The sequence below is a fragment of the Astatotilapia calliptera genome, chromosome 17, assembly GCF_964374335.1.
Source record: "Astatotilapia calliptera chromosome 17, fAstCal68.1, whole genome shotgun sequence".
Taxonomy (NCBI): domain Eukaryota; kingdom Metazoa; phylum Chordata; class Actinopteri; order Cichliformes; family Cichlidae; genus Astatotilapia; species Astatotilapia calliptera.
The window spans coordinates 948,904-972,894 of record NC_137438.1 but is presented as its reverse complement, the minus strand read 5'-3'; the positions used below and the strand labels follow the sequence as shown (position 1 = coordinate 972,894).

Sequence of the window (23,991 nt, the reverse complement as noted above, 5' to 3'; positions counted from 1 at the left end):
AGGCTGCGTAGAGATTTTCTCCTCGCAGTCTGTCTCTTCGCTCATTGTCCAGAATTCTAGAGAATCTGACATATTCCACTTACCGTGTTTGAGGGAGAGCAACCTGTGAGCTGCTGCATCTGGATTTGTTTTTAAACTCCTCAAAGGAAAGATTTGGGTTAAACTGCTTCTCCCCACCTTAATGCTCTTCTTTGCAACAGTTTTCTGTTGACAGTCTGAATATGTCTGACTTTGCTGACCTAAAGCCAACAAGCACTGCATTAGAAAACCTAGCCTAGTGAGGGCGGGACTAACAGGACCCAAGCCCGCTGCGTCCAGCTTCTTGGATGGATCGCTCTGTCTAAACACAGGTAGGATTCACACACAGGGCTGCAAGTCAAAGTACACTGCATACAGTTTTAAAATCACCAGAACTCCACTATGGCTTTGCACATTTTCCAGACAGTTTCCAGACTCTGTCAATCCAAACAAAGACTGCTCATGACAGGGAATTCTCCAGGCAAACCTGAGCACAAGGAAAACACAGGCAAGTATCTCTCTCTAAATGGACACATGTACTCAAGGCGAGGAACACTAACTGTTGCCCAAAAGCAATCCAGTGAGGCCTGAAGATCTGCCACTCCCTGAAGAAGAGGCCACAACAAGGACGTCAGGAGCAGGTGCAAAATTACAGAAATGCACCAAAACCAGAACACACACACACACAGGACAGAGCACAGAGAGCTAGACGACGAGTCAGCTGGTGAGGACAGACACCCCTAATGATAGAATCACTCTCAGTGTGTCTGACATCATTGGGCAGTGATCAGCTGTTGAGCTGGGTGCTGGGGAGAGTGCCTCTCTGCAGTAAAGGACACAGAGCCACCGTGCAGCCACTGTCAGGTTATAACTTTGAATAGGTCTGCACTATTACACAATGGCAGCAGGGAGTTTCAGTTTCACACACATATCAAGAGCTATGTTTTGGTTGTTGAAATGTGTCTGAGATAAGGGTCTGGCACTGAACAGGCTTTAGAAATATCTCTGTGATAAAGAGGTAAGTGTGTTGAGCTTGGAAAAGAAAGGAATCCGTTCATAAACCTGAAGAAAGTGCTTCCGTGACATGTTTGCATCGTGGTTTTTTCACGTTTTCATTAAACAGCTCCAGTTCAGATGTCCTTGGGATGCTGAGCACACACGTGACTAAAACAACTCCACAACAACCTGAACTTGAACTCTGATGCCCCGATGACGTCAACAGCACACACCCCCACCTCTGACGTATTCGGTGCAAGCTCCCAACGTCCAGAAAAACCACTGAACCAGTGCAGGAGGTGTGCAGGGGAGGGATCCTTCAAAGTCCCTGTCTTCTTTCCAGCACGTACACCCAGCCTACAGACGCACACAAACAGTATCTGTGACCTTGACACGACATTGTTATATTGTTCAAACCTGTTTGACTTTGAAGGAAAACTTGAATAACGTCATTCCTGGAATTATACACATAATAACAGCGAACATCCACTCCTACAGCTAATGAGCATGAACTAGGAGTATCCCAAAACGCACAACCTACTGTAGTAATAGCATCAGCCACGCACAATTTAGCATCTTTGATTATTAGATTTAGTTCTCATGCCAGTCGTTTAGAAAGAGCAAACACTATCATAAGTCCTGGACTGGTAGTTAAGACCATAATCTCTGATGTCAGAGAGAAAGAATTTCTTAAACTCACAAAAACTAAGAAGCAGACGAGACTGACTCGTCTACTACTTTTCTTTAATCAAAAGCAAGAGAAATCCCCGGATTATCTCCCCTCTATTCCACAGTTATCTCTGATAAACTTCAGTTCAGTTTAATTTTATTTATATAGCACCAACTCACAACAACAGATGCCTCAAGGCGCCTTATATTGTAAGGTAGAACAATCACATGACCCCCTATGAGCAAGCACTTTGGCGACAGTGGGAAGGAAAAACTCCCTTTTAACAGGAAGGAACCTCCAGCAGAACCAGGCTCAGGGAGGGGCGGGGCCATCTGCTGTGATTGGTTGGGGTGAGAGAAGGAAGACAGGATAAAGACATGCTGTGGAAGAGATACAGAGGTTAATAACAGATATGATTCAATGCAGAGAGGTCTGTTAATACATAGTGAGTGAAGCAGAAACACCAGTGCATCATGGGAATCCCCGGCAGCCTACACCTACTGCAGTGTAACTACCCAGCCCTAACTATATGCTTTAGCAAAAGGAAAGAGTCAATATGACGTGAGTTCGGCTCTCGAGTTCACTTCATCTTAATCATGAGCAGAAAAATGTAACAAACAAATATTTAATTTTAGACACCAATTCAAACACAGGTGAAAAAATCTCAGTCAGCTGTGAAACGATTAAACAAATGATTCCCAATATAATCACGCTTGTGAATACCTGAAGAAAGGAATACGTAGCTCCACAGTCGAAAATAAAAGGATCGATGTGACTGTACGTCTGATCCTATTTTATGACTTGTATTGCATGACATCGGTGAGGTCATCTACACTGAGTATTGGCAGTTTGGGGATGTTACTCTGTGGTTTAGTTCACTACTAAAAGAGTTTCACAGACTTATTTCCAAAGGAAAACAGGAAGGAGATTCAGTTCATACTTTATTCGTTCTGTGTAACACTTTATCATACGGCCCATCTATATTATAAAAGCTCCGATTCAGGGTCCACAAACAGCCACCGCGTGAGGCCAAACGTACAGCTATTCACTGCCTGCTTCCTGTTCACGGTCTTTGGGCTAAGATCCAGTCTTCCTGCCCTGAACCTCAAACTAAATCTGGCTGCTTTCCTCAAACTCAACAACAGAAAATCTCTTTGGGTGTCTGGAAGGTTCTGTTTGACTGTTCCAGGGCTGACTTGCATCCCATTATCAGAAAGGATGAGATAGATATTTGCTGTGTCAGGACCAAGAGTCACATCCACTGCATACTTCTAGGCCCTCTTCACTTCACAGTTACTGCACAGCTCGTACATTTCTGAGCGTCTCCTGCAGCTTATCAACAGTTCTCTTTCTGCCGCCACATAACGGCTCAACTTTGCCCTCGGTCCAGTGTTCGGTGGATGGAACAGACTTCGGGAACGGGAAACTTTGGAGGAACTGGAGTTTTTCCAGATCTTAGATGAAGCTGTCAGTCTATTCCTCCTGCAGCGGTTTGCATAACGTGAGCAGCAGAAATAAAAGTGCAGTTTAATGTGAAAAACAGGGACACGAGCGTCGCCGTGCAATGTGCCGTAGTTGTTCAGAAGCTGCGTCTGGTGAACGGTGAACACATCCAGACAGATGGAGCACAGACACTGCAGACAGGAAGCTGCTCTTATGTCTATGAACAAAAGCATGTGTTATTACAATATCAGCAATAAACAAGCAGACATTTAAAGTAGGGAAATGGAGAAATAAAAGCCTGGAAACTGCAACACAGATGAGAAGAGACGTGGGCAGAAAAAGGATGCGTTAGGCGTTTTTCTGACACTGTCCTTGGGAGCGTACTCCCTGTTCTTGATTTCTCTTTGATTTCTGGTTCAGATACACTGACTTCTCTGGCTTTGCTCACTGGCTGTACTCAAAGTCTCTGCACTTCTTTACAGAGAATCCTGTCAGAGGTGATCCAGCTCTTCTATTCTCACCCTGACATTACAAAGTGAAGCCTGTACTGACCTGAAGCGTCCACGTCTGCTGCTTTTCTTATACGATGCAGTCGGACAGAGCTGCAGCGAGGACACAAAAATAAATGGACACACAAACCAGACAAAGCTTAACACCGAAGGAAAAGTTGGAAACTTACACATCAGTGGATCCTGCACAGATCCTACAAGTAGATAAAGAGAACCAGATTAAACAATTTTTAGGGGAAAGTGACCACGTGTGTGAGGGCGGACAGCTCAAGGACAGAGAACATAACAGTGAATTTCTCAGCAGGTCCCGACAGATGGCCCCGCCCCTCCCTGAGCCTGGCTCTGCCGGAGGTTTATGAGATAAGATCAGCAGAAACAGCAGAAAGTGACAGTGCAAAGTTACATAGCAAACATTAGAGAACACAACTGTACAGAATAGAAAAAAATATACAGCAGGATAAAAATAGAATACAAATGCTGTATGCAACTGAGTAAAAATACAACTTTGTCAGAAAGGATTATTGCACTTAGTCTTATTGCACATGTGTGGATGAGTTTGATCAGTTAAAGTCTTTGTTGTGGAGTCTGACAGCAGTGGGGAGGAAAGACCTGTGAAATCTCTCCGTCCCACACCGTGGGTGCCGCAGTCTCCCACTGAAGGAGCTGCTCAGTGCTGTCACAGTCTGCTGCATGGGGTGGGAGATGTTGTCCAACAGGGATGACAGCTTAGCCGCCGTTCTCCTGTCACTCACCACCTCCACTGGGTCCAGAGGGCATCCTAGAACAGAGCTGGCCCTTCGGATCAGCCTGTTCAGTCTCATCCTGTCCCCGGTAGAGATGCTGCCGCCCCAGCAGACCACGACATAAAAGATGGCAGAAGCCACCACAGAGTCATAGAAGGTCTTCAGGAGTGGGCCCTCCACTCCAAACGACCTGAGTCTCCACAGCAGCCTGCTCTGCCCTTTCCTGTAGAGGGCGTCTGAGTTATGAGACCAGTCCAGTTAAAAGGGAGTTTTTCCTTCCCACTGTCGCCAAAGCGTCTACCTTACAATATAAAGCACCTTGAGGCGACTGATGTTGTGACCTGGTGCTGTGTAAATAGAATAAACTCATTTAAATAGAATGAGGTGGTCAGGTGTGTGTTTGTTTTTTATTTTGTGCTCAGGAGGAATCATGTGTCTCTTACCAACAGTCAACTGCAGCAGTGACAGTCGCTGCTTCACATCGAGTACAGACTACCAGGAGCATCACGCCCTCTGGTGGCTGGAACCAGTAACGGGAGCTCATGTTGTGAAAGGCACAAATCTGAAAACTTCAGGCTGCCTTCTGCTCACGCGTGAAGTTTGTGGGGCTGAACAAGCCAAGCAGTGAGTGCAACATGAAACTAAAGAGTAATAACAACAATAGAAAGTGCTCATCCCAGAAATCCACTGTGACTTCTACTTACATCCACTTCTTGCTGTGAACTTTGTCGCAGTTTCAAACACGCATTTTACCGTTGCCATCATATGAACTACCCAGTGTGCCTGGCAAGACTGGTTTTAACAAATTGCAGGTTATATATTTATATCTGCACTGAGCCACTTTTATAAAAGGCTAATTAAGAAAAGGAAACCTAAATGGTGATTGACTTAGTAGATGTTTGGTTCGATTGAAAATCTGACAGCACAAGTTAAATGACCGCCGTGTTCTGTGTGAGGAAGCATGAATGTAACGACTGTTCGCTCAGAAAGGTCAGCCTCACAGATGAGAGAGAAAAGAGGCATGAACAGAGTCACTGGCTTCATGTCTGGGAACAACGAGTGTGCCTGTTCAAGTTCACATGAAATGTGCACTGTCTGACCTGCTGGGGGCGCAAAAGAGCCCACCGCAGCCTGTCGTTACAGAGCGGACGCAGGCTCTGCCACGCGAGACGACGTTATATTTGAACCAGCTTTTCACAGTCCTCAGGGCTCCTGGGGCCTCTCAGCCCATCACTGTCTGGAGCTGCACACTAAATGAAATCAGTAATATATCCTGGGTAGAAAACTATACAGTTGTATTGTTAGCTTAAGGATAGCGATGACAGATATATGAAGCAGTATGGAAAACATATAAAGATAAGAAACAATCTTAAATGTTAGGTTTGAAATACAGTTTTTATAATGCGACACGTTTCACAAACACACAACAGCATTCAGTCTCTTATGTTCTTTAGATTGGTCAGTTTGGTGTCTCGCTGTTTCAGTGTTACATTCATGGATTTACTCCTTCGCCCCGTCACTGTAAGCGTGTGTCACGTGACCCTCTGACCGGCTCCTTGGTGCCGCAGCCACGGACCTCAGCTGTCGTCGTCAGGACGTTCCAAAGAGAACCTTCCAGAGGGGTCTGGGATGAACCACTTCTCCCAGCGATCTAAATGCACAGCAGGGTAATTCCAGGGTTTGAACGGGCCATTCCAGTGCAGCAGGTGCGCCTCCTGGAGGAAGTTCTCTGGGTAATGGACATCCGGACTCCAGCCTGGACACACAGCGAAGCTTTTTGGAAACTGAGCTGACGGTGGCACTAATATTCCAGCTGTGTGTGGAGAGCAATCTTACCCAGGTGCCTGACGTGCCACAGAGGGTCCAGTATCGTGTATTTGTCATGAAACACGATTAGCATGGGTGGGGTTGCCACGCCCCCTGCCATGGCACTGCTGTATATGTTTTGTCTGTTGGTGAGAAGGGTTTAAAATCAGATGCAGTGGCCAGTGTAAACAAAAGAAAGAGATTTTTTTGTTATACACCAGTGAGCCTCCATCAGCTACCTCTGCAGGGCTCCGAACAAAACAGTTTACGTCACCCATCTGCTGATGGGATCAATACGCTCGTGGGGGAAAGTACTTTTTAGTGCTTAAACCTAATCAATGAAAAAGTGACTGATAACAAACAATACATGAACAAATGAAAACCACATAAACAAAGATAAAAAGATAAAACTCTAGACGATAATCACAGTTTCCTGACACACCCCGGCTCTTCAGGAGACGACTCTTTTAGTGTTGCTTTGGCCGGTCACAGCACGCATGCAAAAGGACTCTGTGCATAATTCAGACATGCCAACCGCATCTGAAATAACTCTGTAATTGGGATGAAGTAGGGAAGAATTTTGGGAGCCGGAGAGGAACGAGGTACAACACATAAGTACGGGATATCACGCCCTCGCGTGTCCTGGCTGAAGAAACCTTTATTCACGCCTTTAAGGCAGATGGCGTGTGATGACACGCGCACGGCCCCGCCGGCACATATAGCCGCTGTCATCACAGTCATCAGTTCGATAGCCGCTCTTCACCGAGCCAAACTGCTCAGTGGGGCCACCTTGTGTTGTACCTCGTTCCTCTCCTTCAGGGAACAGAAGTTATAGACATAACTATTCGTTCCCTTTCAGTCGATTCACTCGGTACAACACATAAGTATGGGACATATATACACGCCCCGCAGAGCAGCCACCGAACCGGAATCGGACCACCACATCCTTAGTGAGTGGTAGACCCAGCAGAAAGGACAGCATGAGCCACCGAAGGGCCTGTAACGTCCAACCGATAAAACCGCACAAAAGTGTGCGGTGATGCCCAACTAGCTGCCGCACAAATATCAGCTACAGGCACCCCTTTAAAAAGAGCCCATGAGGTTGCCATCCCCCTGGTGGAATGAGCTCTCACCCCCTGGGGCAAAGCAAGACCACCGGTGCCGTACGCCAGTGAGATAGCTTCTATAATCCAGTGGGACAGCCTCTGCTTGGACAGAGCTCTACCTCTATTTGGATTAGCGAAGCAGACAAACAGCTGGTCACGTAAACGCACATTCTGAGTGCGCTCAATGTAGGTGCGTAGCACACGCACTGGACAAAGAGAATGCATCCTCCTCTGCTCCTCAGATGCAAAAGGAGGGGAGCAAAAGCTCAGCAACTCAAACTCCACTGAGCTATAAGACGCAGGCATGATCTTGGGAAAATAGGCAGCATTTGGACGCAATACGACCTTGAGACCATCAGGAGAGAACTGTGTGCAGGAGGGATGCACAGAGAGCGCATGAAGGTCACCCACTCGCTTTGCTGAAGCCAAAGCGAGAAGTAATGCAGTCTTATATGAAAGAAATTTCATATCCACAGACTCAGAGGGTTCAAACGGGGGGCTACAAAGGTCCTCCAGCACCAAAGACAAGTCCCAAGCAGGGACACTGGACTTAAGCACGGGCCTCAGCCGGCAAACTCCTTTCAGAAAACGTATGGCGAGGGGATGTGCACCTGGTGTCACCTCGTCAAAGCCAATATGACAAGCAGATATAGCTGCTGAATAAACCTTAATTGTTGAAAATGAAAGGCCCTTATCCAGCAGCTCCTGCGGGAATGTCAAAACACTGAAATGGGAGAGTGTGGCGGTCCTGGCACCATTGCTCGAAGGCTCGCCATTTGTAAGCGCACAAGCCTCTAGTAGATGAGGCCCTAGCGCTCTGAATTGTCGCTATCACACTAGGTGGCAAACCCTTAGCAATCAAGTTTAACCTCTCAGCAGGTAAGCATGAAGGCGCCACAGATCCGGGCACGGATGAACCACTATTTGCCCCTTGCCTCTTGCCAAATAGATCCCAGATCTGAGTCACTATTAAAGGGTGCAACCTCCATTCTCTCACCAGAGGACCCCCTGGAGAGAAGGTCCGGCCCCAGGTTCAGGTGGCCTGGGGCATGGGTGGCTCTTAGATACAGAAAATGAACACCATAACAGCAGAGAGCGAGACAGCTTCAACAGGGGAGGAGAGCGTGTTCCTCCCTGCCTGTTTATGTAAGACACCACTGTTGAATTGTCCGTCCTGACTAAGACATGCTGGCCTCCAGGACTGGACGGAAATGCTTTAGAGCTAAGAACACTGCTAACAGCTCTAAGTGCGGACCAGATCCCTCTCACTGATGCACACTCACACAGCGCTCCCCACCCTCTTAGGGAAGCATCTGTGGACACCACCTTGTGAAACAAAACCCTCCCAATCCGAGAGCCCTGATGCAGCAGCCCGGGCTCCCTCCAAGGACGGAGAGCTAGCATGCAAGACGTGGTTACCTGCAGCCTCCTCCGGAGCTGACGCGATGCACACAAACGGTGAGAGAGAGTCCAGCGTTGAAACGCTCTCATTTTTAACAGTCCAAGCGGCACTATGGCGATCATAGATGCCATCGTGCCCAACAAGCTTAATATGGTCTGGAAACGCAGTCTGCGTCCCAGCTGAAACTGAGCGAGGCAGCGATGAAACGCGGCCACTCTGTGCTCCGACAAACGTGCGCGGCTGGAAAGCGAGCATATTTCCAAACCGAGGAAAGAAATCTGCTGACTCAGGATTAGCGAGCTCTTTTGAACGTTCACAGAGAACCCCAGTGTCTGAATGTGTGACAGAACCAGCGACAGCTGTGTCTCCGCCTGCTCTCTGGAGCAAGCTACGAGAGCCCAGTCGTCCAGGTAGGCTAAGATGCCTCTCTTTCTGAGGGGCGCTAGCGCTGCCTCGGCACATTTTGCAAAGGTGCGAGGAGCGAGCGACAGCCCGAACAGCAGCACTAGGTACAGAGGATGTGATCTGTGGTGACTCTGACCTCGTTAAGAAGAGGTGCCAGCGGGCTGTCATCAGGAACCAGCGATCCGAGCTCCACCAGGCACATCGCCCGGTACGTCTGGAGCATGGTGACGGAGCTCATGGCGTGAGCAGTGCCGGCCTGAGCCCGATAAATCTTCTTCTTCATAGGGGGTGGGTTAGCTAAGTCCAATTCCATGTACTGTCCATAGCCGGGCACAGTGACGCGGGTAGACAGAGGTTTGTCCTATGATGCTGTTAGCTCGCAGAGAAAGTCTGGGAACATGGGAAGGCAGTTTTTGGCTGTTGCGGGCTCCGGTGGGAGGAAAAAACCCGCGAGCCGCGACAGCCTCTGAGCTGGCGGAGGAGAGGGCCAGTCCACCTGCAGCTTCTCAGCAGCACGGCGAAACAGGGAGGAAAGAGAAGTCCGTCAGCGCTCCTGCATGGTTCCGGCTCGTCATCAACTAACCCGTCAACATATTCCATGTGGTCAGCCCAGCTAATTGCGGGGACATCGACCGGATAATCCTTGTCCTCGGACTCGGACGAAGCCGGGGCTCCAGACTCTGAAAGGAGAGGGTCATGCGGTGGGACAGCGGAGCGTCCCAGCACTTTTTCCACAAACGTCACCCGTCTTTCCAGGGTCGAGCGCCGGAGCTGGCGACAAAACGCACAGGCTTCGGGCTCCATCAATGCTCTCCTAGCGTGGCCGATCCCCAGGCAGACGGGGCAGGCATTGTGCTGGTCGCTGTCGTGCAAAGAGAAACCACATCCCTGAGGACAGGGGCGAACAGAAGATTTGTGCTTTGCTCGCTTAGGTTTGGAGTCCAAAGTTCAAAAACGCAAAGCAAAACGCTGCACAGGAAAACTTGAAATTAGCACTCCGCGGGCAGCCTACGCACCAACTGCACGGTGGAGACTAACACTAGGGCTGCCACGATTAGTCGACTAGTCACGATTACGTCGACTAATCGTCGACGACTAATTTAAAAGTCGACGCGTCGTTTGAAGCTTTGTAAGATCACAAGAGATCACAAAAGACGCAGGAATCCTCCTGTACCCGCATTAGTAGGCCGATTATGTTACAGCGACACGACAAAGACTGTCCAAATTCAAAGACTCCGACAAATGGACCCTTCATTTCCCCAGATTTGAAGGATGGGTGGGGTGTATACTTCGTGGCCCAACCTATCCCAGAATTCATAGCGCGGCCCAGCTCAGTTTCCAACAATGGCGGCAGCTAGTTAGTTTTAGAATCAGAATCAGAATCAGAATGGGGTTTATTGCCAAATGTTGAGCAGGTTTACAACATTAGGAAATTGCTGCGGTGCTTCAGTGCAAACATGCTGTCATAAATACCACTTAAATAGACATGAAAAAATAAAAGTAGGGATAAGAATTAAAAGTGCTACGTGGAAAGATATATACATGAGTGCAGGTGGTGATCAGTGCCAAACATAGAATGATGCAGTGACACAGCGTAGGGTCATGTGTTAGTGGCGGGTACAGTCATGTGGTTATTGTTCATGTGTCCAACAGCAGAGGGGAAGAAACTGTTCTTATGGCGAGAGGTTCTGGTGCGAATGGACCGGAGCCTCCTGTCTGAGGGCAGCAGGTCAAACAGACTGTGTCCAGGGTGAGAAGGGTCAGCTGAGATCCGAGCTGCACGCCGGATTTTAACTTTACTCTTATTATTCTTTCTGGGTCACAAAATAAACGTTTAACATATTTTCAGGTGAGAATGTAGCTGTGTAAACCTCAAATATCTGCTCAGTTTATCAGGACACCACATATTTTCAAAAGCGCTCCGACGTTTTTGGAGACGTCTGTTACCCACTAGCTCGTTAGCGAGCCGGGGGCAAGGCTAACTAGAGCCGTGAGAACACCGGACTCCCGGCAAATCATTTTCAAACCCACCGCCGTCTTTGGCTACTCAGGTTAAACATGATATATAAGTCACTTAGATAACTTAACAATGTTATTGTTTGGCTTTTTTCAGTATTTTATTTGTTCCTGAGTAAATCAGTTTGGCTGAGATTAAAGTTTTTACACAGCTGAATAAACGTCAAGCAGACAGCTGATTATCAGAAGTGTGAGACTCTGGAGAATTTACTCCGGTGTCCTGTTATATTTTAGATAGCAAGGAGTTTATTAAACTTCACCGAAACAATCTGCAGATTTCATTAAAATTTAATAAACTATCATCTTGTCTTTATTTTTAGTTAGCACAGACCTTAAACACTTAAAGCTGTAAGCTAATGATAGTTATATAAGAGCAGATGCTGCTGGTGCAATAAGCTGTACGCTGTACGTCCAATGGATGATGATCTGATTAGTCGACTATCAAAATAATCGTTTGTGGCGGCCCTAGCTAACACCAACAGGGGCAGTCCAACTCAGCAGAGGTGTTCTCCGCGAGGTGAAGAGCGTAAGAACTGAGGGACGACTGTGATGACAGCGGCTATATGTGCAGGCGGGGCGTGCGCGTGTCATCACATGTGAATAAAGGTTTCTTCAGCCAGGGCACGCGAGGGCGTGATATCCCGTACTTGTGTGTTGTACCGAGTGAACTGACTGAAAGGGAACAGCTCTGTGTACGTATCTCACCCCAAACCACAGCACTGCTGCAACATACAGAGGCTAGTTAGCTAACTGTAGTTACGAGTGGTTCAATGGCTTTTTACAGTATATCTGTGGGATATCGCTCGCCATCACAGCTGCTTCACTCTAAATGCCAGACACTGGCCTTCATATGCAAAACTGTAGGAACATCTGCAATAAAAGGTTTAAATCCACAAACACACTTTTAGTAAGCTGACAGATGTAACGACAGGTAGGTCATGTAGGGAGTGACGTGTGGCTCTTCGGGGTCAACTTAATAAAGTTTTATTGGTTGAAAGCTGACACAAAGCCTTTATAACTTACAACTGTGATCCTTACAGGTTTGCTGTGCATTGTCGACGTATAGACAGTACCGTATAGAGATCTAAAATATGTAGCGCTTGACCTTTGACCTCTCTTTCAAGGTAAAATAAGATCAAAGTTTCATAAACCAAATCTACTGTTCATATTGGTAACATTTAGGAAATGACACTAGTTTAAGGAGTTTACCTGAAATTCTCCTCCATCCACTTCTCCAGCTCTTTGGTGACCTTCTGCTTCTTCCACTCGTTCATATCTGCCACAAAGACTCCAGGGTTGAAAGAGCAGTCGCTGGGGTTGATGCCCAGGTCTTTCACTTCCTGTTTCCTGTAGTCCAGGAAGCCCATGTAGGTTGTCTAGGGGACGAGCTCAGAGGAGAGAATACCAAATAATAATGACTGAATCCCTCCCACATGTTACTATGTCAAATAAAACCTCTTTAATGTGAGATTTACACGAGGCATAAAAGTCTAACATCATAACAGAAGCCGTAAAAATCCACCTGCATCCCGATGCTGCGCACCGTCTCGTGTGTGGAGGGAAGGTCGCAGTCTGTGGCAAAAGCAGCCGCGTGTCCTGGCTTCAGCTTGATATTAAACAGATCCCTGATGTCACCTGAAACACAACCAGACTGCTGTATTTGTCCCCATCCTGATACTCGTCACACTTTCATGCTTCAGATCCTAAAACTCATTTTAATAATTAACAAACAGAACCCGAGTAAAGGCAAATGATGATGTATTTATTTAGAGATCTTCTGGGTTTAGTTCGTTCTCTAGGAGCCAATAAAGGGCTCCTTTGACTTCACTGGGTCATGTCAGGGTCTACCTCTGAATTCAGCCGTTTAGTAACTCTGTGTGACGCTCCTCGGTAGCACAGTTGTGTCTAATGTAGAAGATTACACATGTGTGTACAGATCATTTAAACACTTATTGAATCATTCGGTTTAATATGGAATCCTTTTATTAGACTGACTGTAGACATGCGTACCCTGCACGATGATGTCATCATCTAAGTATATAACCCTCGAGTGGAGGATGTCGAGCAGAGGGAGGTAAAACCGCACAAAGTTGAGCTGCAAAACAAAGTTTTTTATTTCTTTGAGACAGGAACTCTGTGCTTGGTTTGGCTGATGGCACGGATGCAGCACTCACGGGATGTAAGAGATCGGGTCGAGATGAATCTGGCTTCACCTTTCCAACAAGGACCATCGGGTTAAATTCCACTATCTTGTAGCGGATGCCTTTGAGTTTTGTCTTCTCTATGTACCTCCTACGTGACACAAAAGGAAGATTAGGTGAGAAATACTCACTTTGGGCAACAATACTGGGAGAAAACCACTGATCTCCATATTTGGAACAAAGTGCGGTTCATATTTTTGTAGTTCAAAGATGCACCTCGTGAGTTTGACAGCATCACGAAGAGTAACAACGTAGAAGAAAACACTGGCGTCTGTGTTGCTGATGATGCTGTTGATGGTTGCCATGGAGGCACCCATGCGCTCCTCTGATGCACAGATGACGACGGGCACGACATCATGCGCTTCTGCAGCGTGTTCCTGAGAAACTTGTCCTGCATTCTTGGGGCTTTTCCTGTTCTCTGTCAGGAATCAGGAGTTTAGACTGGTTTATGCTCAATTTCAGTGGGATCCTTTTCACTTAAGGAGAGTAACATATTTCACATTTGGAACATTAGTGAGTATTTCTCAGATTAAGTAGTGAAGACCAACGCTGACGCACCTGAGAGTCTTGGCCGAGTGGAGGCTCTGAGCAGTGTACTGCGCAGGAGGAGGCACACCATCAGCACCAGCAGCACCAGCAGGATCCGATTGACTGAAACGCGATCGCTCAGTGTTTGAGTGCAAAACTAAAGAAGTTTGTCTCAAAGCAGATTGATGCCGTAAAACAACAAGAGCTGTCTACGTTTAGAAGGAACATCATAAACCACAGACTTGTGCCTGACCTCATCTGTCAGCTTGCCCATCATCACTGTGTCTCATGCACATCCTGCACCATCCTCACATGTCCTCCTTTGACACGCTATCACATGCTCGCTCTACATCAGCAGAGACAGAAACTCCCTCTGATCCTCTCTATTCCTCTCCATCAACTGATATCCTCATGTTGGTGATGTCCAGGATCAACATTGGATCTGACCAATCACACCGTTGTGACATCATAGCTGTCCACTCAGGGAAACAGGTCAGGGTCAGGATGTGATTGTGGTTAGGGCTGAGTGATGTGACAGTGTTTCCATCACTACAGTGTGATCGATGTTGAACCAGGACCGACATCAGTTTGTTGATCCAGGAACATCAGCACGGCGACATCAGATTGAGCCTCCACCAACACAGTCAAAGCAAAGTACAAGTAAGAATAATAAAAAATAAAAATGAGGCTCTTTATGGCTGAGCCAGACAACAGTCTGCTGTTCATTAGCTCAGGTTGGCTTAAAGCGACTGAAAGCTTTAAACCAAAGAAAGAAAAAAGACTTCACAGAGACGCTGGCTGCAACAATAGGCAGGTAACGGCTACCTTTATGCTAGCAATGGTACAGTGATTCTCAGTCGCACAGCAAAGACAGAGAATAAATCATCCCATAAATAATTAAGTGATTATCAGCTGTTACTATAAAAAGTAAAACATGTCCATTTTCAAAATGCTTTGTGTATTTCCTCCAGCTGTGAGACACACCAGAGAGGAAGGAGGGTCTGCAAACACAAGCGTACTTTGGTTTTTGTGCAGCCGTCCGGGTACTGTAGCTAGTGCTAAGTGGAGTCTGCACAGCATCCTGACTCGTTACCTAGAACCACGGATTAGTGAAAGCACTTAAGGATTGCTCTCACAGTATGAGAGAATCCAGTTACCAGTCGAGTTAAGTGTTAAAGGTTTGGCTAGTAGAAGGTGGATTTCCTGAAGGCGAGTAAAGTGGAAAATGTGCCTTTTCTGTAGAAAGAAAACAGCGTGAAAAACACTGGAGTTACTGAAATTTGCACACATGCAGCTTTTACTTTTTAACAACCGCATGCAGTTCAGGAATAAGTCGTTACAGCCTGCTGTCTATCCCATTCCATAGATATTTGGTGCATGTGCATGGCTGCTTCCTCTTCCTGGGGAAAAATAAGGGGACCTTTACTGGCAACAGCTGTCCAGTGGATGCACAGTGGACGTGAATGCAAAGCACATGCAGACAACACAATCTGCTAACGTTACTTCTCAGCTACATGTCAGCTAATACTGCTGGACGACATGAATCAGTCTTTATCCATTTGCATCACACTTTGGTTACACTTACTTTTTCTCAGGAGAGCCATGTTTTCTATTTGCTTCCAGGGACATCTGCACACACACCAGAACAGAGAAGGAGAGAGCTATGAAGCCACTTCTGAGGAGCAAAAGATGAAATATTTTGTAATTTGGCCCCTCAGGGAGGGGAGCCCTGAAACCTGCCAACACAGCTAACAGCCCTGAAATGTGTTTTTATTTCTAAAGATGACAGCTCTCATATGTTTGCAGTGCAGGGAGTGTTACTGTCAAACAACCTGATGACTGCTGTTTAGAAGCAGCGTCTTCTACAGCTGTGAATAATCTGAGGTAGTCTGACAGAGTACAGCTGTAACCCTACGAACACAAAGCAGAGAGGCCGTCTGTGCAGAACAATCAGTCCTTACGTGTTCCTCTCTCAGCTGCTCGCGTTAGGAGTCACCGCAGCGCAGCATCCGATCTCGCCCTCCCTCTAAACATCACTGCACTCCTCATCAGTCTTTGGCTGCTTTTTAGTCATTTTGAGGACAGTACCTGACCATACTGGGAGGGATATTTCTTTTGTTTGACCAGTCACTCAACACTTACTATTAAAGTGTAAAAAAGGCATCCTGTCATAAAACATACAGCTTTTCCCATTTCTTTAGTTGAATCTGCAAAAAAATGCCCAAAAGCATAGAGCAGTATTTTACATAAACAAGCTGATTCCCAAAGAGCTGACATATGCTGTGTACACGTGGACGACAAATGAATGGCAGGCCTAAAAAACTATTTGAAGCAAATGAAGAGCATGGGTAAAATCCAGCAAACGCCTGACCTGAGGGCTGGATCTGGGGCTTCGGCCCATCCATCTACCATTTGTCAAAGTCTCGTTAGAAACGGCCTCAATTCAAATTGTTGTCCGTATGTATGGAAGAGGTTAGGGGAGAGGTACAGCAGTGCGTGTCCAGAGGCATGTGTAAAACACGGGGAGGCTCTGTCACGGTGTGGTGTCGGGGATCCTATCACACTGGGATTAGGAATGATAACAGTGGAATCGTAACACTAGCAGGAAGGAAGCTCGTATCTCTGAAGTGTGACGTACACGATCATTCCTAAGCCAGTAGGTTTGTTTCTAAGCTCGAACAAAAGCTACAGTGAAAAGTAACACAAAAAGACCTTTGCATGAAGCAGAGTGATGTGACCAGACACAGATTCAGTGAGACAAGGGCTGACACGTGGCTGAGTCCAAAGTATTTCCTTCCTTTCTGGTGCCGGCTGCATCGGGGCATGTGTTTGCCTACCAGCCTCTCAAACCTTTATACAAATACAACAAATGCTCACACAGTGAACGGAGGGGTGAAGTCTCCCCTTTCATGAGACAAATAAGGGATTCTTACCAACACCCCATTAATTATGCTTTAAGTTTAAAATGTAAAATCTGCCCAGAGAGGATGGCAGCTTGATTAGCTCATAATGACGCCTACTCTGCAGCCTTTCACCAGAGCTGCTGTCAGCTGAAATACAACAGGACTTGCAGTTTGTGTCCTGCATTTGTTTCTGGTTTATTTGCTGCTCTTCAGAGAATTCAGAAACATCTGGAACTGCTTAGCTTTAGCTGGGAAGAGCAGAGCTGCCCAACAGCTGGGCTGCATTTGAACAACTCATCATTTACAGAAGTTACACTTTAGTATTCTTGTATGTAATATGTCCTCTTAATGCATCTCAGTGCAGTTTCACATTGTCAGTGTCAGTTTATACCAATAGTTTAACAAGTGCGTGATATTATACTTAGATTTAGAAAACCACTTTTTCACCATCAGCACAAAGTCCTCACGGTGTGTGAATCTGTGATGGTGCAGTGCAGAAACCATCACTCTGAAAACAGTTTGTGTTTGTCCTCTGTCCACAAAGAGCCATTAATGTAGAGAAGTAACTGAAACAGACGCTTTCACCGAGCGCTGAGAGCTGAAGTTAAAAGCTTAGATGGAAATCTTTAAGCAGAGCACGTTAGTGTAAAATGACAAAAAGCTCTATGGTTTACTTAAACCCTTACACATTACAACATCATGCAACCATAACAGACATAAAACTATCTGTAGAACAAAAAAGAGGAATAAAAGCTCCTTTAGATGGCAAAGCATGAAGGTGTGTCAGTGCTGCTTTGATACGACAGCCATCTTTTGTTTTTAAGTGCAGTACAAAGTCAAATGTCTGAAACACACTCACCAGCAAGAACAGCGTGGAGGTTACAGCTAGTCCCATTCGTGGAGCTGATGGTCCGTGTTGTAAAACCTCTGAGGACTGAGACTCACCCGCTTTTCTCTCCCCCCACCTTTTCCTCCAGATGTGACTCGTCTTGTTGGTCTTCTTCTTGTTAGCCAGATGCTGGATTATCTCGTTTAGAAGACCAGTGACGGCAATATCTGATCCACTTTTGGTATTTTGTCAGAGAGAAAAAGAAAGTCTGTGATATTACCCTCATGAGATGTGTTAACATTATTCCAGTAATCATTTATTAACCTAAATTTTCTTTATTATTTAACTACATTAAAGACAATTTAGAGTCTAAACGACCAAAATTGTCTTTAATGTAAAGAGCAAAGTGATTTGCAACGTGAACTCTCTAAAGTTTAGAGAGCCATATCACGTTGCTACAACAACTACATCTCCCACAATCCACATGGCCACGCCCTCCTATAAGGGCAATGATGCTCTTTCTTTCCTAATCCAAGTGACGGCTCTAACCTTGTTTTGACTGTTGTATAAAAGGTTTCTCATCAAATTGTAGCAATATGTACACACTGTATAATTCAGGTCATTTTAATCTTAAATTGCAAAAAAAAAAATCTATTAGTGCTCATAATAATATTTAGAATTTTGATCAAGCTATAAGTACGTAAAAAACCAAACACTTGCGTGCTTTATGTTGGTTTCAGAGGTACAGGGTTAGGTCATGGTTGGCCACGTGATTTTAAGCAGCTCAACCAGGAATCGCGCTGGTAAACAGGCCAGCGTGTGTTCTTCAACACTTCAGAGTAACTGTTCTTATTTTGGCCCGTAGGCCAGTTTCTGCTCCAGCATTTAACTTCCACCCAGCATGGATGAAAACACTTCGAAGCTGCTAGTGAAGCTCACTCAGGACGGACAGTTGGCCGCGCTGGAGAAACACATAACATTAGGCGGCTCGACTGCGGCGCAAACTGTCAGTGGCAAACACTTCGGCAAGTCGGGAGACACCTTGCTGCACTACGCCGCAAGGCATGGACACCTGGACATTGTAAAGTACCTGATAAAGAGGGTTGGCTTGGATGTAGAGGTGTACAACAACGACTATAAGAAGCCGCTACACGAAGCAGCCTCCATGAGCCACAAGGACTGTGTTAGCTACCTGCTCCAAGAAGGCGCCAAAGTGGACAGTCTGAAGAAGGCTGACTGGTGAGAAAGAACCTGTTAACGTGTTACTACATTACTGTAACCCTACTCCAAAAGGAAGGAGGAAGAAGTAAGCGCCATCTTTCCCGGGTTCACTTTAAAGCTGGCTTCGCAGTGGGAGGGGTTACCGCCCTTCGATAGCTCAGTTGGTAGAGCGGAGGACTGTAGAGGCTGAATGCTGACATCCTTAGGTCGCTGGTTCGAATCCGGCTCGAAGGAGTTACCTTTTTTAACTCGACAGAACAGTACAACTATAAACAAATGGCGTAATATTAGCTAAATATACCTGAAGGAGCGGCTTTACTTTTCTTTAATATACTTCAATAAATTTGTGTTTCTAGTTGGAAATCGAAGGGGCTTATTGGTAAAAATAGCTGACAATACAATACGTTATTACAATTAAATGTACATTATTTCAAATTCAGGCTTTACAGTCCAGCCCTGTTAAACACTGACTGTTCTACAGTGCTCAGACTGTATCTGTGTGCTCCGTTTGGGGTGTATTCAGTACGGTCGTTTAAAATTAACATGAAAGAAATTGTAATATTATTTTTTTCATAAGCTACTCTTAAAATGTGAAGATATTACACGCTGTATAATATGTTCCATGATTGTAGCGCAGGAAACAAATAAAAACAGGTCAGTAGGACAGCAGCAGCACATTATCTTTCCAACTTCACTCCATATTTCGCCTGGTTATCCACGCCCCCTAGTGGCTCTATCAGTAAGTACGGGACAGATCTTCTACATAGAGTGTACGAATATATCCACCAATTGCAGTAAGTTTGTTTGTCAGAGGAGATTTGTGTCTCTGCTCTCAGGACTCCGCTGATGATGGCGTGCACTCGGAGGAACCTGGACGTGATCCAGGAGCTGCTTTGCCACGGTGCCGACCCCGCACTGAGAAACAAGGACGGCTGGAACTCCTTCCACATCGCCTGCAGAGAGGGAGACCCTGTGGTCATACAGCACCTGCTCCTTGTTGCACCAGACGTCTGGAGGACGGAGAGCAGGACACGCAGGACGCCACTACACACCGCAGGTGTCTGTACTTACAGTATGTGGAGATGTGACGTGAGGGGAAATCATATAACTTACACTTTCTCTGTTCATCCAGCAATGCATGGATGTGAGGAGGTGGTTAAGGTCTTGCTGGACAGGTATGTTGAAATTTTACATGGAGACTAATTCTGCTGCATATTTAACGCCAAATCCAGTCAACTCTGGATGCTGTCTGACTTTAGTTGTCAGCAGTTCTTACATATATAGCCCATGTCAACTCAAAATGCCCTAAAATGACAAATTCACAGTATAAAAATGTATTTAAATGTGACGCAGAAGTCAAAGGTTAGATAGATGTTATAAAATTTAAGTTGTTTTTTATGACACTGAAAATTTCTGCACTCTTAAATTTCTGCGACTTCTTTTGGCACAAATGTAGCTCCACCTGCTTGATGCTGATTCGCAGCTCACGGATAACTTTGTCTGACTGATCCTTACATTTACTGGTGTTTTTCCAGATGTGGCTACATGCCTGACAGCACTGACAGCTGTGGAGTCACGCCTTTCATGGACGCCATCAGGAATGGACACATCTCTGTGGCCAGGCTTCTTTTAGACGAGCACCAGGTGGAGGAAAGCAGTCCCCTGCAGTAATGTTTCTGCACTGACGTAGTTATATGTAGTGTCTCCACCTGACCTGTGTGTGTGTGTGTGTGTGTGTGTGTGTGTGCGCCACAGGCATCTGCAGCAGCTGCTGACATACTCGGGGCTCAGCCAGTGCACCAGGTAGCCGTCACAGGCCAGGATGAGGCTCTGCGGTTTCTGGTGAAGGACTTGAATGTCGAGGTGAACCAGAGGGCGACCAGCATCCAGCTCACCGCCCTGCATTACGCTGCCAAGGTCAGAGCAGGGATTTCCCTCTGGTCTCCTTCAGCAGTCTGGTGGGAAGCTTCGGAATGGTTGGGAAAGATAAATAAATAAGCGTAGGAATGTAAGGAAAGGGACCAAGATGGGATGACTTGAGAAGTTTCAGGTATTTTGCTGTGTTGTTGTGTGGAGTGGTTAATATTTACTAACAGCAGAGCCTCGTCATGGCTCAGCTGGTGGAGCGGTGGATGTCGAGGCGTGACGCTGAAATTCACGGGTTGCTGGTTTGAAGGAGGAATAGTTTCATCCTTCAGGAATATTACATTTATCTTTCCAAACCTTTGTGTCAAACATGTGGCCCGAGAGCCGGAATCGGCCCGGCAAACACTCTAATCCGGCCCCCTGCACAGCTTTGGGAAAAGTGCAGAAGTGCATCTATTTTTACTGTATTTTCATTCGTTTTCCAGCTTTTGATAAAGACCCATCCCCACGCCTGACGGTCACGCTGTACGAATTAAATAACGTTTTTCCACTGTGTGGGAAAACTGTGGAAAAACGTTACTGCAGTCAGTTCAAACTTTTACAAAAGTGAACTGACAAAAATGTCATATTTTATAATTACAGGACAGTCTTCACAATGAACTAACAGCACTTTTCCTGTAGTTTGACCCCTTTATGGTGTAGTTTCACTGATGCAGTCCAGATGAGCTGGCTAAACAACAACAGCTGGTGATAAGCTAATGTTAGACGTGGGTGAAAAAAATCCCACTTTCTCTCTGATAAACAGTTTGATTACATTTACACATTGTATGAGAGGTCATTTGCTAAGTGTCCAACAATGTTTGATTCACTGATATTTAATGTTAGCTAACAGCAGCTAACAGCAGCTAACAGCAGCTAAAGCAGTGCTTACTGATAGAAAAGTGCTCTTCATTACAAGAATTACTGGAGGCTGTTTTATGTCGTCTGTGATTGTAGCCATGAAGAGTGAATGAACAGTTTTCTCAGACTGCTGATACAAGACTCACATACCGAACATAACAAGAACAAAAGCCTCGAGGCAAAGCACGGGCTACAGATCCTTCTCCGAGTCGCACTGACATGCATCTCTTTCAGGAGGGCCACACGTCCACTATAAACACACTGGTGGAGCTGGGAGCGGATCCTCATGCCCGGGACAAGAAGGGGAGGACTGGTAGGATGACCTTCTCAGTGCCTTTATGTAAAGTTATTTTCTCTGACCATGCAGCTTAATCAGAGATAATTATTATCTGTGATTATCTAACAAACAATGCCATCCATGAAGTGTCCAGTGTGCCGTGTGTTCTGCAGCTGAAATACTGCTTTTGTTCAGCCAGTTGAAAACATAATACGGATCATGTGACGAGGGGAAATAACACGTGACCTTTTCTGGCTTCACGCACACTAACAGTCAGGATACTTGGTACACAGTGATGGACGTCAGCTGGTTACGTGAACACTGCGTTTGTCAGTCTGGTGATGAGTGAAGTTTTCATGGAGGAGGCGATGTTTGCAGCATATGGCAAACAGAGACAGGTCCACAGGCAGCTGCTTTCAAATGAAAATAATAGAAACATATGAGCAGTTTAAACACAATACAAGCTGAAAGCAGCAGTGTGAGTGTGTGAGCTTTGACATGTCGCTCCACTTTATTAATAAGGTTTTGCCTGTTTGATGTCGTGAGGAATAAAGGCTCAGAGTCGCAGCTCTGTCATTCAGACAGAAATGAATGTTTAGATTAATGCTTTGTTTTTCTGAGTAATTTTATTCCACGATTCTTATCGATGCTCATCAGGGAAGACTTTAAGAAGCCTTAGACCGTCCTACTGTCCGTGCACGGAGTTCTGTTCCAGGAATGATGGTGCTATATTCCAGAGAACTGATTGGTCAGTAGGCGGTAATCTCGTACCTACTGATTTCTTATCTCATACACATCTTGCACTGGAGCAGGTTATAGGGATGCAGCATCATTTTCCACGCCATGCACCGCTGCAGCAAGTGAACCAACATAAAAAATCCACCATTTTTAGTTTACAGGCTTCATTAAGCTTTGGTTGGACTCTTTGAAATAACGTGAAAGCTGCACAGTTAATATTGGGTGAACGTCTGTGACGGCTTTACTTCTCTTTTTGTCACTAACATCAAACAAAGAAAGATCTGTTCCTGTGTTTTGCATACACCTGTGCACGTCCCTCGTTTGCATTCATTCAGTCTGAAAAATGAACCTGCAGAGACTCATCAGCGCAGTGCTCCATAGTGACCTGTAACATCTTCAGCGTTACAGAAACAGCACCAAGCTTCTGAAATGGGAGAGTCGTCTGTTGGCTCTCATAAAACTCATTTACAGGAAATATGTCGGCACAGTGAATGAAACAGATTTGGAAACAGGAACAGAGTTAGTTTGTCTTTTCATTGTCATATGGTGATAATGTCACCACCAAAACTCAGTTGTTACAGGAAGCAGTTTTTTACTGCTGTTTCTCTTCTCCCAGCTCTTCACATGGCGTGCATTGGGCAGCACGCAGACGCAGCCAGGACGCTCCTGCAGCTCGGCCTCAAAGATTCTGAGGATGCGTCCGGCACAACCGCCAGGCAGCTGGCCAGGAAACCCCACGTAGTGCAAGTGTTTGAACGTGACCTGGCACACAGACCCTAATCAATCCTTGAAACATTGAGTTCTTAATTTATTGAAATAAAGAAAAGCTGAAGCCTAATAGTGTGATTCAAGTTATTTTGCACAGATTGTGTGGATTACAATAAAAACTGTGTTTGCTAAAAGACGCAGGTTTAGACATGATCATGCTAACAGTAATCTCACTTTACCTGATAAACTCTGCATCCTGCCAGGACAGCTCGTGGCGACACAACACAAAAATGCAGCTTTCATTGTCGGCCACTACATTTGATACTGTTTGACAATCTGCTTGGCTGCCTGTTGTTTCTACTTAAAAATATGTTGGTCTTGGTGACTATCTATATGAGCTCAAAGCAGCCCACACACCGATGTAGGACTTGGGACTTTTCTGTTTGCCAAACAGGTGTGTCATGCATATATGTTGTTGCAGCAGTTGAGCATATTGCCCACGCTATGCTCAATAGGCAAAGTTCCAATTCACTAAAAGTTTCTGTACATTTTTGAGACTGTGATGGAAACTATCACAAAGAAAATGAAGCCACAGCGTTTGTTTGCTGTAGTTTTTTTGTTCAGCTTCACACAAGCGAATGAAATGACACAGTACGTGTGTCAAATGTCTGTAATAATTGGCAATCAATTGCTATAATTGACAAGT

At 45.8% G+C, this 23,991-nt stretch overlaps 2 protein-coding genes, 1 long non-coding RNA gene and 1 other non-coding gene across 8 annotated transcripts; 2 read left to right on the top strand and 2 right to left on the bottom strand.

Annotated features, from left to right (window-relative positions):
- Positions 1–2,612: 2,612 nt before the first annotated feature.
- LOC145421424 (uncharacterized) lies at positions 2,613–3,903 on the bottom strand. The gene is made up of 2 exons (XR_013902789.1): positions 3,807–3,903; positions 2,613–3,344 (listed from the first exon to the last, which is right to left on the bottom strand). It is a non-coding gene; the product is annotated as an uncharacterized LOC145421424 (long non-coding RNA).
- Positions 3,904–5,755: 1,852 nt separating this feature from the next.
- Positions 5,756–17,744, bottom strand: glt8d2 (glycosyltransferase 8 domain containing 2). Of its 5 annotated transcripts, none has more exons than XM_080291750.1 (10): positions 17,606–17,744; positions 15,429–15,472; positions 13,874–13,966; positions 13,532–13,733; positions 13,289–13,406; positions 13,125–13,209; positions 12,637–12,749; positions 12,324–12,490; positions 6,216–6,328; positions 5,756–6,135 (listed from the first exon to the last, which is right to left on the bottom strand). In XM_080291750.1, the coding sequence occupies exons 2-10, from the start codon at positions 15,445–15,447 to the stop codon at positions 5,957–5,959; spliced, it is 1,089 nt and encodes a 362-aa protein (XP_080147876.1). In that variant the 5' UTR covers positions 15,448–15,472; positions 17,606–17,744; the 3' UTR covers positions 5,756–5,956. The 5 variants fall into 5 exon arrangements, with proteins under 5 accessions (XP_080147876.1, XP_026003086.2, XP_026003088.2 ...); XM_026147301.2 differs by having other exon boundaries at positions 15,429–15,518; positions 17,606–17,737; XM_026147303.2 differs by lacking the exon at positions 15,429–15,472.
- A 569-nt stretch (positions 17,745–18,313) lies between these two features.
- Positions 18,314–23,415, top strand: ankrd16 (ankyrin repeat domain 16). Its single transcript, XM_026147298.2, has 7 exons — positions 18,314–18,814; positions 19,633–19,853; positions 19,929–19,971; positions 20,332–20,440; positions 20,552–20,713; positions 21,797–21,875; positions 23,194–23,415. The coding sequence occupies exons 1-7, from the start codon at positions 18,477–18,479 to the stop codon at positions 23,355–23,357; spliced, it is 1,116 nt and encodes a 371-aa protein (XP_026003083.2). The 5' UTR covers positions 18,314–18,476; the 3' UTR covers positions 23,358–23,415.
- trnay-gua (transfer RNA tyrosine (anticodon GUA)) lies at positions 18,943–19,030 on the top strand. Its single transcript is given in 2 exon segments — positions 18,943–18,979; positions 18,995–19,030. It is a non-coding gene; the product is annotated as a tRNA-Tyr (tRNA).
- Positions 23,416–23,991: the final 576 nt, after the last annotated feature.